This window comes from Centruroides vittatus, unplaced genomic scaffold, assembly GCF_030686945.1.
Source record: "Centruroides vittatus isolate TY-2023 unplaced genomic scaffold, ASM3068694v2 contig_767, whole genome shotgun sequence".
NCBI lineage: Eukaryota > Metazoa > Arthropoda > Arachnida > Scorpiones > Buthidae > Centruroides > Centruroides vittatus.
The window spans coordinates 1,221,511-1,236,693 of record NW_027122496.1 but is presented as its reverse complement, the minus strand read 5'-3'; the positions used below and the strand labels follow the sequence as shown (position 1 = coordinate 1,236,693).

Genomic DNA, 15,183 nt, shown 5'->3' with positions numbered 1-15,183 from the left:
TTCTTGGTTAATGTTACCTGTGGTTCCAAAATGGCGGCTCGTCTCTGATTCCAGCAAATAGAAGAAAGGAAACAGTGGAGACGCACGTTCTAACCTAACCTAACCTATTATAATAAATTACCATAATTATTACCAACAAAATTATTAGAATAGGTTAGGTTAGGTTAGAACGTGCGTCTCCACTGTTTCCTTTCTTCTATTTGCTGGAATCAGAGACGAGTCGCCATTTTGGAACCATAGGTAACATTAACCGAATTCTTAATATACTGAAAAAACACCCGTACATTTTGGTGTATATATACTTGGAATATGTTTTGTGCACATGTACCTGGAGCATACATACCCAAGATGCATATATTTTTATGTTATCTGCCGGAATATGTTTCGTATACATTTTTTGATAATTCGTCTTTCCCTCTATGAGCACTAACAGGATCGTTTTTAATTCATAGTAGGTTCGACCAAGATTACAGTGGCTGCAACTTTTTGGTGAGGGACGGTGCCCACTTTTCACGAGCAATCGCTCGTGAAAAATTTCTAGGGTTTTTTGTCTGCCCGGATCTTACTGCAATATGCTGATACGCCTTAACTGCCTTGACCATACGACTGTCTTTCTAGTGTACTTTAGATGCGTATGTTTTATATGGATATACACATTTATGAACCAAGAAGGCATATACTATAAACATATATCCTGAGTTTGGTTTATTTGGTTACGGCAACACGACACATGGGCAATCTGACGAGGTGATGCCTTTCGGGAGGACTTCTATGGGAAACTGGCCACTATTTAGGTGTTACTAATATGAAGAAACCCGGAAAACGCCACGTGACCAGCCCATTGGCCAGGCGCGAACCCGCGACCAACTACCAGTGTTCAGTAGTTTTATCTAATCGGGCACTGGTGGGCAACATATATACCGAGTGCACATATTTCTAAATATGGCTGCCATATGTACAATTTGAAATATTGGTGCAGCACCCGTACTTAAAAGTTTCAAAGCTATACTCATCCAAAAAGGAACGAGTAGCCAAAGATTAATCCGTGTAAATTAATAAATTATATAAATAACTAATCTCTGATAAATTTAATCAGGAACTGATTAGATAAAGATCAAGTACATACGGACAATACGTAAGATAACGATCACACAATTGATACGAAAGCCCTGCAACGTGGGTATTTCAAGTTATTTTAAAGTATGAAAAATATAGAACAACCAATTTAAATTTACTTGCTTTTTAAATTATTATAAACTGATGTAATGTAATATAATAACGGGTATATAGTAACGGGTATATTAAAAAATTATTTTGAGAACGTTTCCAATACGTTAGCATTGTAAACACGAAAAGCTGAAGTTTGTCCTTGAAGAGTACTAAATTTTATATTGCTCCAGGGATCAAATTTGAAATTTATGATTCAATAAAAACTTATGAATGTTAATTATCTCTTCAAATATTCTTAAATAAATTATATACGTACATTCTTCTCTGTCTTAAATTTTTCATAATTTCCTTTAATCATTTAAATTATTTCTTTATCTTTGTAAAAATCTACTTATTCTTGTGCCTGTTCCAGAAGTTCGTGCGAAAATTAGTCTGATAAAGCAATTAACTGCTAATAACAAGTTTTGATCGATTGCCAAAATCAATGGTTGGCAAGGTTGATTCTTATCACAAATTTAAAAATTAACCATTTTTTCTCATACATTTTCATACTTTCACTTCTATTTATTAGAATTTTACATGCTAATAATGCATGCTAAAGGTGTAGATTCGAGTAAGGGTTATACAGATGTAGCTTCAGACCAGGACCGAATTTAGAATTGCTATGACTCCAAACTATAACATATAACTTATATAAGTCCTTCTTTTTCAGCAAATAATAAATTTTGAAAGTACGAGGCCCTAAAACTAGTGTATGGTCCTAAATTTAAATCTGGTTCTGTGTCAAGCGATACACGTCTGTGTATTCCCTTCCTTCGTAAATCGATCTGAGAAAACTTGTTTTTCTAGAAATAAAGAAATAATTTCCATAAGTTTATGGGGCTTTTTCTAAAAAAATTTAATTAATTTTTGTTCAAACACTCAAAAGACGACTGGGTGAATCTCTAAATTACAGTTTACATGTCAGCTTATATCAATAGAAAAATTAACCAAAATTAAATTACTCGCTAGAAACTCTATTATGTAAATTTTTAAAAAGTAAAATTACATATTGCAAAGGAATTACCTTCCTCTTTTATCTTCCAAACGTTAAAAAACAGTAAGTTTAATTTTAGGTAATTCGAAAAAGATATAAAATATGCCGAAATGATTGCCTGTGAAATGTCTTTCTCTGCCTCTAAACTGTTATTCTTTTTACTCACCCGGCTGTTATATATAACAGAGGAAAAGTGTGGCAATCGGTCATTTTTTGACCGACCACCATAAAACAAATTCGGGGTAATTTCTGTACGTATGGATGTTTACGTGTGTAGGGGGGGAACACGATTTTGTTCACCTCTGTTTGAAACTTAATAACTCTTGTGCTTTTTGCAGGGAGGTTTGTTTATGAGGGGAATTTATACTATTAAATTTTGGTGGTTAATAAAGGTCGAAGGGGTGAAAAGATAATGGGGGTCGGGTGTATCTCGAGTAGGGTCAGAACTTTGAATATATTTACCTATTTATTTTGTTTTTCACATTCTAGTCGGGCGATATGGAAATGATGCAAATAAGAGGAATATGCGATTTTAAAATATTTAAATATACAATAATTAATCATAATTAACTGTAATTTATTTTTATAAACCTCGATTTTATTTTATGAAAAATTACTACGTCTAGTGGATGTATGGAATCCTGTCCCGCTTCCTTCAAACGGGTCCCAATTCGAGTTTTTCCCGAGTTAAATCAAATTACAGCCTTTTTAAGACATGGAATTGAACTACTTTACTTCTTGAATATAATTTTTAATGAAAAAAAAAACTTAAAAATTAAAAATATATTTTTGGAATCAAATTCTTAGATGCAAGAAAGAGTGGAGTGACAGTGCAGGCAAAGTAACACATGGACGATCTATCGAGAAGGATGCCTCTCGGGAAGAGTTTGTACGAGAAACTGGCTCCTGTTAGATGTTATACACGCGGAGAAAATCCGAATATTTATCGATTATAATTAATAGGAGTGAGAAATAAATACATTAAAATTGTATTAACATATTGACATTTATTAGGAACAAATCAAAAAGGAAAATAGACAATTACTGAATGAAAAAACAGCTTTATTATTTCTGAAAAGAATGAAGTAAAATTTGTATGCAACAGAATATTATGGAAATAGCAATATTAAAATGGATCGCTCTTCTAGCAATAAAGTCGAATTCAAATCACGTTCGGGAAAAATTCTTTCGTGTACTTGGGTGTTATTCTTAGTCTTACCCGAAAAGAGGTTGACAAACAATAAAATATTTATTCAGAACATGTGAATAAATTAAACGAGTATAAAGAAAAACTAGCAAAAAGTTTAATGTATCCAATATATACTGGTTGGGAGTGAAAACCAAATATCGGGTCACATTTCTTGTATAAATGCCTATTTCATATTCTTCTGGGTAGGTTGACATAGACTTTTTATGCCTACCAGTGTCGAATTTACGTTTAAGATAGATAAGCTATGGTTTAGAGGTCTTACGTTGTAAGTCTTCATATGTTTAGTCGACAATCATTTGAAGACAACGCCTTAATATTTTAGTTTAGGAGTTAAAATATATTTAAATACATTATTAATTTAATATAATTAACGGCTTACATTAAATTATTTGTGTTATTCTCGACACAGTTCGGTTTGATTTGGCAGCAACATGTGGGCAGTTTGCCTCTCGCAAGGACTCCCTACGGGAAAACGGCTCTTATTTAGGTGTTAGATACGTGGAGAAGATCCCGAAAGCCTTTCGAATCCGCCACTAACTACCAGTGTTTTGTGGCTTTGTCCACTCGCCCACTGTTGGGCTCTTGGGGAAAGGAAAGAATTAAAAACAAAAAATGTCCAAAAACAAACAAGTAGATAAACAACTCTAGAATTATGAATAAATTTTGATAGACATTACAAAGAAAATCTTGCTCGAAATCCATTTTAACTATTGACATTTCTGGCATAAACTTCTAACTCTTTAAATGAATTTAGGAATAGTTTCATTAATCAAAAGAAAAAACTCTTTATTGCACGTTAGGAAATCCGTTTCCGGATAAAAACGGGATTAAAACGAGAGTATAGAAGTATAATGAATAATGATCTCACTTCCTTAAATATTCTTTTATATTCTTAATTCAGGTTATGCAAACGACTTTATGACATACTTAATTAAATTAGGTTAAATGTTAAATTTAATGGGAATTATGACTTTTAAACTAAAAATTAAAAATAAATGATTGTTTTTCCCCCTTCCTTTTTTTTTGTATTCGATCGAAAGATTCGGGAAGTAAATTTTCGAAATGTTTTTTCTATATATTGGGTGGAGTTTTAATATTATATTTTTTAATATCTTAAAAAATATAATATTAAATTTATTTATTTAATTTTTAAAATAAATTTTGTATAGTTAATTTAACGGCGACTCGAAAACGGTGCTTTCTTCCGCCAGAAGGGTCCGAATTCGAGGCCGATATCACTTCTTTGCATCATAAACAGTTTTTACGTTTACCCTAAACAAAAGTATAATTAATTATAATTAAATATTCATTATTTACGAATAAATTAAACAAGGTATACAGGAAAACCGGATTAAAGTTTAATATATGCGTTATAACTTTTTTTAAAATGTAGGTCGCGTATGAACAAAATTATTTGTTTGAATGTATTAAAGTATATAAAATAGAAATTGGTAAACACCATTTTTTTCAATTTTTTGACGTTAGAATCGTTCAAATAAGAAAGCTTTTGACCTATATATATATAATTGGATTCAGTGAAAGCGGAGAAAGTACGGACATTTTAAATGCAAATCTTGCGTCGAGCGGGTTCTCTTTTCATTCAAATTCAGTTCACATAGTCAGCAGTTGACACGATTTTCAGTTTATGTCAATATTATCAATTAAAAATTGAATAATGTTTAATATTTTGAGGTTTTCCAAGCAATTTTAACGATAAAATATATTGTTTCAGATGTATAGAAATCAGGTATCATGGCGAGAATCATTGAACAATAGTCGGACACGAGTTTGAGCTTGACCAACGTGTGATGTTTCGCGGTTTACTTCGCATGCCAAATAACTAAATAGAGAACAGTTTCCCATAGAAAGTCCTTCCTAGAGACATCCCGTTGGCAGATCGCCCTTGTGTCGCGTTACCTTCTTCCATCAATCCAATCCCATCTTATCCTTCTTCAAGGTACTAGTAAGATATTTTTACATGCCCATCGTATCCTGCCAGTAGGTCACTCGGGAACCTTTGGTAGATCGCCTTCGTGTTGAGTTGCCTTATTCCACCGAACAAACCGAACCATGACGAGAATAATAAAGATAATTTAATGTACGCCAGTAATTACTACTATAGTTTAATAAATATTCGTTATCAAAAAGAAAATACCGCTACCTACGATAAGAACTGGCCGTATCATTTTCTGTTTTCCCAATACAAACTGATGTCCCGTATATGTTTCCACAAGTGACCGCATGGTGGCATTTATAGCCTGAAATTCAACATAAAATTTAATAATAGTTTTAAGAATCTCGAAAAATACGCTGTAAAAATCTTCACTGCCCACACGTGCAAGAAATAAAAACGTTTTTCGATATAAAATTATTTTAAAGTAACGTCATTGACCATTTAAATAAATTTAATACATTTAAATAAAAATTTAAAAAAACAAAAATAAATTTAAATAAATGTTATACAAGAACTTAATTAACAACTTCATAAATTTATAGATATTAAAAACAGATTTTCAAGCTACATCAACGAGCTAGAATATACTACATGGAGTGGCTGTAGCGACGCCATATTTAAAAAAAAAAAAAATTGAATACGTCCGCCATTTTCCTTTTAGTCAAAGGGTGTGCCGTTGTGTTGCGTAAAGACGAGCTAGAACATTCTAATTCGTTGTGTAAAAGTGTACAAAGGAAAGAAAAACATTTAACACTTAACTGAGATAATGCGAGTTAAAATAACCCTACTTAATTTTTTTTTTAATTTTGAAAGTGAATAACAAGACGTTTCTAAACAAGATAAAATATTCTGTAGCAATAAGATAAATGCATTTCTAAACATTCTTAATTTTACTTTCCCGGCTATTATGTATACATAACAAGGAAAAGCATTAGAATTGTGTCAAATTTGACCCTCAGAGTTTTCTGCAGATTTCTATATTTCGAGACCTAAACCCAAAAAGTAAAAGAAAAAGGAAAAATATTCTGTGTATGTGTGTTGGTGACTATAAGAAACAAAATTTGGCATGATAGCTTGTGCATAAGAAGCATTGATGCTACTAAATTTTGGTGATTTAAGTTACTATGTCATCGAAAGTCATACCAAGAGATTTTAACAATTTTTTCAATACTTCCAGTTTCCATACATAAAAGGTTTATTTGAAAAATATAAAGGTGAATTTAACAAATTTTCCAAAAAGTTGGCTCCTTCACAAAAGAACAGCGTATCCAGATTACTGCAGGAAAAAAGAAAAGAAGTAAGCATTCTCAAGACAGCTGGAGTGGTTTATAAAATATTCTATACTTGTGAAAATGAAACAAAATACTATATAGGAGAAAAGAAGAGGTTACTAGGAAAACGAGTAAAGGAACATCAAGTAGCTATTAGGTGACGTCACGATACCTAATCTAAGTACTGTATTGCAATATTTGTAGTATTTGCGTTGTAGTGAGACAAGTTGTAATATTAATGTAAATAATATAAAAATATTTTTTAAAGAAAAGAATATTGTTAAGAGAAAAATTAAAGAATATTTCTCAATAATAAATAAGAAAAATATAAATAATAAGAATTTAAATAATGGCATCAATGTTGATGCATGCTGGGATAGATTTGTTAACTGTAAATTATGCACGCGGATCGAATTGTATCACCGAAGAGGCCGAAGCGTCGTTACTTGGCGAAATGCACATGATAGATTTGGCTTGGTTAAGCTTTATTATCATTATTATTTTTTTTTTTACCACTTTCTTTTAAAGCTGTACTTCCGGGCTTTTGTCCATATTGCTTCACCCTTATTGGTTAGTCTAAGGTGTTCTGTAAAACAAAAAAGGTAGAACCTGATTGGTCAGAAAACTAAGAAAAAAAGGGAATATAGGCACGGGGAAGGACGAGACTGACTCTTTTGGAGATCGAGTCTAACACGTGTGTGTGTCGGCAAGAAGAAACAGAAATTTTCCATGATTACCGAACAAAAAAGACCCCAGGTTAATTTACCAATCGTCTTCCCTTTTTCTAAATTCTTCCATCTGAATTCTTATTTCTTCCAAAAGAACCTCGCCGTCTTGATCCGGGGGCTCTATTACTAGAGAGGTTGTGGCCGACGTTTTCATCGCGAAAACGTGTAAGTCGGACGTTCGGCGCCGCTTTCCCGTAGGTCTAGAAGTTTGACAATGGCGTTTGGAACGTCGAGCATGATTCCACTGATGTTCCAAACGCCATTGTCAAACTCCTAGGCTTGTGGGAAAGCGGCGCTAAACGTCCGACTTAAGCCGGATGCACACATGCGGCGCGGCAAGGAAAAGCGGCAGAACGACGTCACTTTTTCTCGCCGCAGAGGTCTATTTCGTGCCGCTTTTCTCGTGCCGCGAAAGTTGGTCGAATTCTATCTTTCGCGGCGGCCGCCGCCAAGACGCGTTTCTTTCAGCCAATAACATTTCGTCTGGCAGTCACGTGAGAAAATACAATCACGTGGTGTTTTAATGGCGGAAAGTTCGACGTGGTTAACCGAGATAACTAACATTAGATAAAGAGGAAAGAATAATAAATTTAACACAAATTCTACACAGATACAGTAATCATATATTATTTAATTCAAAGAACAAAACAACCGAATCTTACTCGAAATAGCTTTCTTTATCGAGAGATCTTAATCGAAGAATAAGCCTATTTTGTACATCAGTTCTTTATCGATCCAACAAAATATCTCGGCAAGATTCTTGCCAATACGACATCTCTAATCCAAAATATTCATTCGAATCTTCGACGAAATCTTCTAGCTAAATAAAACGAGCCGTACAAAACAATTTGTAAACACGTGGATAGCGGAGTGTCGATATCGTTCGCCATCTTGAATACTGAACGCATGCGCCGAAATGTAAACGGTTTGCCGCTTGTGTGGTCGTGCTGCCGCGCGGCAAAGACGCGTTTGCATTACCGCTTTTCCTTGCCGCGCCGCGTGTGTGCATCCTCCTTTACACGTTTTCGCGTTGAAAATTTCGGCCTCAATCTCGCTATTATCGTACTATTTACGTTTAATGTAGCCCGATTTAATCCAGTAATCGTTCAGCTTTAATATAATTATCGGGCTTTGAGATATTCGTATATGTATTAAATCACAATTAAAAGTGATTACGAACCCGAATTATAAGCAACAAATTCATAATTGTATCCCTTAATCATTAATCGAAATTTGTTTAATTATAATATATTAAAATTTAAAATTAACCAAAATATAAAAACAAAATTATTTTATTTATGCTTAAATTCATGTTTTCGAATTTTACTTTAACATATAATAAAAACAATAGCCCAAACCGTTAAATTGGCTACTTCGCGAGCCGGTTTTATCGCGCCAATCCGGCAGTTTTGGTTATAATCATCTCAATATGGCGTCAGAGTGGTTGGATAAACTTAAGAAAGCAGAAAAAACTTGTTTAATTCAAGACGGTACGTTCTTATTTATATAAAATAATAATAATTTATGTTAAAAGATGGAGAAAGTTACAATTCGATCGCTCTTAATGAACTTCTAAGTATAAAAATTTCGTAAGATCAAATGTGACAATTAAGCCTAACGTCAAATACACAGAAAATGACTGAAATAAGAAAAAAAATGAAAATTTTTTGCCAAAAAAGCAATAAATAATCGTAAATAATTACATATTTTATATAAAATTTGTGTTTAAAATATATTTTGAAACGTGTTGTAAGATGATATGACGTTATCTAAATTTCTTCCAATGATTTTATTGCTTATCAATTACGTACCCATTGGCGGGATTTTTGATAGAAGTTACTTTTAGGTACTTTACGTACGTAAATAACAAATTCACGAGTTACTCCAACCAAATTTTTATGATTGTTAAACGCTTTTTCTTTGCAGTAAATTATGTGAAATGCAGCTCTGAATGATGCGGTTGGGATCTTATCAGAGATGTAGACTATGTAGGTTACTCTTATAGACATAGTCTACGTTGTAAGAAAGTCAAAGGAACTGATGGTTTAAGCGTGACCCTTCGCAAAGAATAGTGGTGTGGTGCGGTTTGATGTTTCTCGCGCTGCAGACCCCCCAGACCGTACGCTATGCTAGTGGTCTGTGGTCCGTCGAGGTACTTACGGTGATGGACCGCAGACTGCCAGTGTAGCGTGTAGTATATACTCTGGAAGTAGACTGTGCGGTGATGTTTCTCGTGTTTTATGAGCTTTTAGCCGTCTCTAGTAAAGTGGAAAATGGTCGATTTTTGATATTGTCTCAAGAAATAGTTCTGTTTTAAATTTTACCCCATTCGAGGGTCCAAAATTCTCGATAGGCCGATTTTGGGGACTATCTTGCCAAGGTCGTCGTCGTTGGTTCCTCTGACTATTTTACTCCCGTGGGCATGGTCTTCCTGCTCCAATATGGTTTGATAGTCTCGTTTGGATCTGCATTTGTGTTGTGTGTAGATCTTTTACGTATGCATCTGGCATAGAATTTGTCTCGCTTCTTGGTTTGTAGTATCCAGATATTGGGGACAGAATTTAAATAAGCCTTATTATGAATCTGCAGTTACCGGGGGGTGGGGGTGTCCCTGTCAAATCTTCATAGTTATAAAACTTTTGTAAAATCCATTTGTTCGAGTAAGTGAATGAAATGCATTGGAGAATGTTGGTCAATTTTCCAAGTTTTGTATGTGTGCTTAAAAGGCTGTTGCTGCCAAACAGTTTAGATCATTGAATTGCTTGGCACAGCTCAATTTCTTGAAGTCACCCCTTTGAACTTTTTCCTGTGGGTATGGCAAGGCTCACGTATATGTCATAAAAGTGCTAGATGTAAATGTCCTGAATATAAGAATCGCGTCTGATTCTTGTATGCAGTGCTCTTGTAATAGTATGGCTCCTAACATGCTGGCTTAGACATGGATCAAAATCAAGCACAGATTATTATCACATATGCCTATATGCCACATCAAGAGTGCAATTAGAAATGTAATCATTTAATGTAGTATTTTTTCAGATGCACTTTCTATTACTATTATCTAAATATTGTACTCACATTTCCTAAAATTAATCCACAAAACCAGGGAGGTTCAGGCAGAACACTGTATATGAAGAACAGAGAAGTGAGATGAGCCCTATTTAGTCATAGCAGGATTTGCAATTGGAGTTTGATGACAGGGAAAAAAGCAGTTAAGGAGTCAGCTCTGGAGACCTGGAAGAAATCCAAATGGGTCAAAAAAATCCCAGGAATTTTTCAGGGCTTTCTTTCATCATCTGGCTACCTCATTGTAGCCTGGCCAAACCCACAATGAGCTTGATAAAAAGGCTCTTTTTAGTGCCCACTGAGTAAAGAGTCAAAACAAAGTACAGTACATGTGGCTTATATATAGTTAAACTTCTTAATACCCTGGGTTGAAATATAAATCTTCTTACTGGAAACCAATTAACCAGAGCTAGTTTAAACTTTTGAAGTTCTTTATAAGATGTTCCATCTTATAAAGAACTTCAAAAGTTTAAGAACTAGCTTGCAACAGTTTTGAGAGAAGACCCCAGGAGGGGCGTCGAAAACATTTGCACTTTAGAAATTTTGATCCAGTTAATTGGTTTCCGGTAAGGCGGCTTATATATAATTATGCATGTTTTAACAGCATGAATTGACGAGGAATAAAGTGGCTATTTTTTAATTATTTATGGTTTATTAGGAGATTTATAGTGCCCTTTATCAGAGAAAGTGAGTATGTATTAAATGGAAAGACTTTATTATATTTTAATTTTTATTTAAGATGGATTGATTGGTGAGCATAAAGTATCAATATATTAAATATAGGGATAGTGTGTCTACACAAATGCCTCAACTCTGACTCTTTAATTTATGGTACCAGTACCTCCAACTCCAAATCCTTAATTTATTATTTAAATCCTATAATGATATATAAATAATTATCTATAAACTAAAAATTTTTAACACATTACTTATATTACAATTTTAATTTATTGGAGTTCAAGGTGTTCCATTTTACTGACTCCAACTCCACACTCCTGATTAAATATATGTGATGAGTCACAATTTTGCAAATTATTGATAATTCTGATCCATAGTAGCCTCAATCGGTTTGAGTAAGCAAGAAGAGAGAGAGAACGTTTTAATCCAAACTATAGGGTAGATGTACCAGTTCTGGCCAGAAAACAAATTTAACTTAAAAATATAATCACAAATGAAACAAACTTTTATTGTTAACTGTTCACACAATTAACAATAAAAGTTTGTTTCATTGGACAGATTTGAATATCTGGTGATTATATTTTTAAGTTAAATTTGTTTTCTGGCCAGAACTGGTACATCTACCCTACTTGATAAATGGTGAGAATCCAGAGCATATAAAAAATCACATAGCTCAAAGCATAACTGCTATATTATTACATGATCCTCTGGCTGACTATTTACTTAAGAGAAATTCCACATCATATCACTAACGATGGTATTATTTTAATGAACAATTTCTGACAAACACTAAAAATTAATGTGTGGGTGAGAAAATTACCAAATATAGTATTGCTGGTCCCTAGATGGAAGAAATTGGGAAAGAATGCATCCTACCATTTAAATTTGGTATGTTGGAAGTAGATACTACTACTACTTCCAATCCTTTTTACTTTCTATGTTAGTAACTGTTTCAATTTCAAAAGTAACAAAATGCAAAACAAACAAAGAAAATAAATTGATGACTAATTCATTGAGATAAAGTTATGCAAGCAAAATGACTTACTGCAAAATACGAATGCTCTTCTATCTTATTTGCCTTACTACAGAAATTTTGCATTGAAATTAATTAAACACAGAATAAAATTATTGTGAATGAAAATATTATTGCATATCCAATGTATTTTTTTTTTTTTTTTTTTTTGGAATATTTAGAGATGAATTTTAAAAATCATTCTTTTGTCAATTATTTATTTCAGTTTTTATGCCAATAAAAGTCAGATAGACTAGAAATGGAATTGATAATTCAATCTGGTCACTGATCTAGAGATGCAAATTGTCATCGTAACAATAACTAGATGTTGATTAATGTTCCGCACGCACAATATTTTTTCTGATTGGTGTGTATTGTCAGGAAGGATAAAAAAATAGAAAATGATCAAATAATTTAATTAAATTACAAATTATTGGATGTCCTTTAAAATTACAAACTAATGTTTGCCATTATTTTCCATCTTTTAACTCTTTTTGTCCCATGGGCACTAAAAAAAGGCCTTCTTCCCATTTCCATTGTGGGTTCAGACTGTCCACAATAATGGCCACGTATCTGGGACAGACTGTCCGTGAAAAATTCTTCGGGAGTTGCTCGCCTGGATTTGATCTTTGGTTCTCCAGAGCAATACATTGGTTTTTTTTTTTTAAATTGCTTCATCTAGTTCACCAGTTCTCTCCATTGTTATCTGATTTGATTTGTGGGTAAAAAGCTCGGAAGATTTTATCTAATGATTTCATAAGAATTGGAGCCGTGATGTTTTTTAGTTGTTTTAAATTTTGTGTAAACATAAAGCAACTCATTATAATTAAATGTAAAAATCTAAAACAATAGACTCACTTCAAGAAATCTACAGTTTTAGTCAATTTAGCATTATAAATGCACTTTCCAAATTATAAAAATTCTTATAACAATGATCATAAATGCAGTTTTGCTTTATATACAGGTACTCTTCACTTTACGACCGAGTTCCATTCCGACGACTACGTCGTTAAGCGAATTGGTCGATAAGCGAGGAGCTTGCGCCGGGAATATAGGATCGTTGTAAAATTATACAAATTATGCAACAAACTTTAAATTTATTCATAAAAAGACTATTATAGTACGCTGTTAGCCTATTATAGTACGTGCAAGCCTATTATAGTATGCTTAGTGCACACGTCACCATTCGCCACTGACCGACCGAGAAAGGGGATTCCCCGAATTGCAGGTCGAAACTCGATTGGTCGTAAGGACGAGTGGTCATTAAGCAGATAGGTCGTAAAGTGAGGAGTACCTGTATTCATTTTTATTATGTTACACTCGTAATTAATGCATTTTGCACTTTTAGGAAGACGAAGGGTTCATTACATGTTTCCCGACGGTAAAGAAATGGCCGAGGAATACGACTTGAAAACAAATGCTTTAATAGGTAATCAAATGCACGTTTTGAATTTGGATTTTGTACCCGTAATATTTATTACGTGTGCTTTACCTGTAATATTTAATGTGCAGCAAGAAAGTGGAGACAGAAATCATCTCTCGGCTCCATCGGTCGATGGGAGGTGGAAGTCGGCGATCCCGAAGGAGACCGAGAATGTCGAGAGTGGAAGCTGGAGAGCGAAGGGTTTAGAGAAAATATTTCTAATGTAACAATATTAAGCAATGTTTTATATACGGTATTAACATTCTTTACTGTTCTTTAATGATGATATAAAACAAAAATGCCTTTTCTCTAGCCCGTGTGGGTCAGGAAGGATACTCCGGTAGGATTCCAGTGGCGCATACGTAACTTACCATATCCGTATTCGGTCTACCAGATCAAGGTGGACGAAGCAACTCGCCACATTATTGTCGGTACAACTAATAAGAAGTGAGTCAACCGTAAAGCGTATTTTTTCATTTCTTTTTTTCCGAAGAGATTACGTGACTATTTTGCTTAAATCTTTTTGAGTAGGTATTACAAAAAGTTCAACATTCCCGACTTAGACAGGGCAAAGCTGCCGCTCGAAGCAAGAAGATTGTCTTATTCTCACGGAAATAATACTCTCGTCATTACCGTAAGTTTCTGTAAATAAAACGTGTGCATAATTTTATTTGTTATATCTTTGTCTCCCACATAATGTAGTCCGAAGAATCAAAAGTGTAATTTATTTTACTGCATTGCGATTACTCAAATGCACTAATTGCATTTTTATATCTTACAGTACGAAAAACCTCCGGCAATTTTGGAAATGGAAAAGGCCGTTCAGGAACAGTTGAAAAGGATGAAGGCAAGCAAAGAAGGAGACGTGGAATGTAAACCAAGTTAAAAACAAAGCAGAAAGAAACAAAAAAACAAACTTAAATCAATCTCTATTTAACCCATTGCTGTTATCGTGTAGTAAGCTCTGCTGCACTTTGTGTTCCTGTCAATGATGGGGATAAGTTAAACACTGTGTGTTATATAGCTATTTATTGCACTTACGCATAGATGCCAACAATTAGAGGAGTGTTATGAATATTTTAGATCATATTTTTAAAATGAATGAGAGTAAATCGAACAAATGCTACAAAAATAAATTGACATTTTGGATCCAAAACAATTTTAAATCTGTATCAGAAACACATTTTAGCACTGTCAAATCAAACAATAAAATACATTTTAACAACATAAATGTATATTCAAAACTAAAACACAAACCACCTCTAGTTGGCACCTGTAACTAAATAGTACGGTGTTTTAAAGCTCCTGTCATAAAATTGATTGTTAGTAGACTATAAATATATCGAATCGTATAATCCATCCTATCGGTGTTGTAAATAAAAGTATTGATTTGTACGTCGTGATGGATTGTGATAGTTTAAGTTGGTTGTGTTTCGTTTTGCATTGTATATAAACAATAGATTTGTATATCGAAGTGTTCATTTTATGGTAATTTATATTTTTATCATTTAGAATATAAATGTGTGTATATGTATATAAGAATATAAATATAGATATAAAAACTTATTCCTGACATAGTGTATTAAACAAAAGGAATTCATATTATCCTGAACATTCCTGCCATAGAAGCTCAGTATT

General features: G+C 33.4%; 1 protein-coding gene across 1 annotated transcript; it reads left to right on the top strand.

The window, feature by feature from the left end:
* The first annotated feature begins 8,726 nt into the window (after nucleotides 1-8,726).
* Nucleotides 8,727-15,111, top strand: LOC136981542 (protein DPCD). Its single transcript, XM_067277851.1, has 6 exons — nucleotides 8,727-8,859; nucleotides 13,471-13,551; nucleotides 13,635-13,768; nucleotides 13,859-13,992; nucleotides 14,077-14,179; nucleotides 14,327-15,111. Exons 1-6 carry the CDS (start codon nucleotides 8,799-8,801, stop codon nucleotides 14,429-14,431), a joined length of 618 nt encoding a protein of 205 aa, XP_067133952.1. The 5' UTR covers nucleotides 8,727-8,798; the 3' UTR covers nucleotides 14,432-15,111.
* Nucleotides 15,112-15,183: the final 72 nt, after the last annotated feature.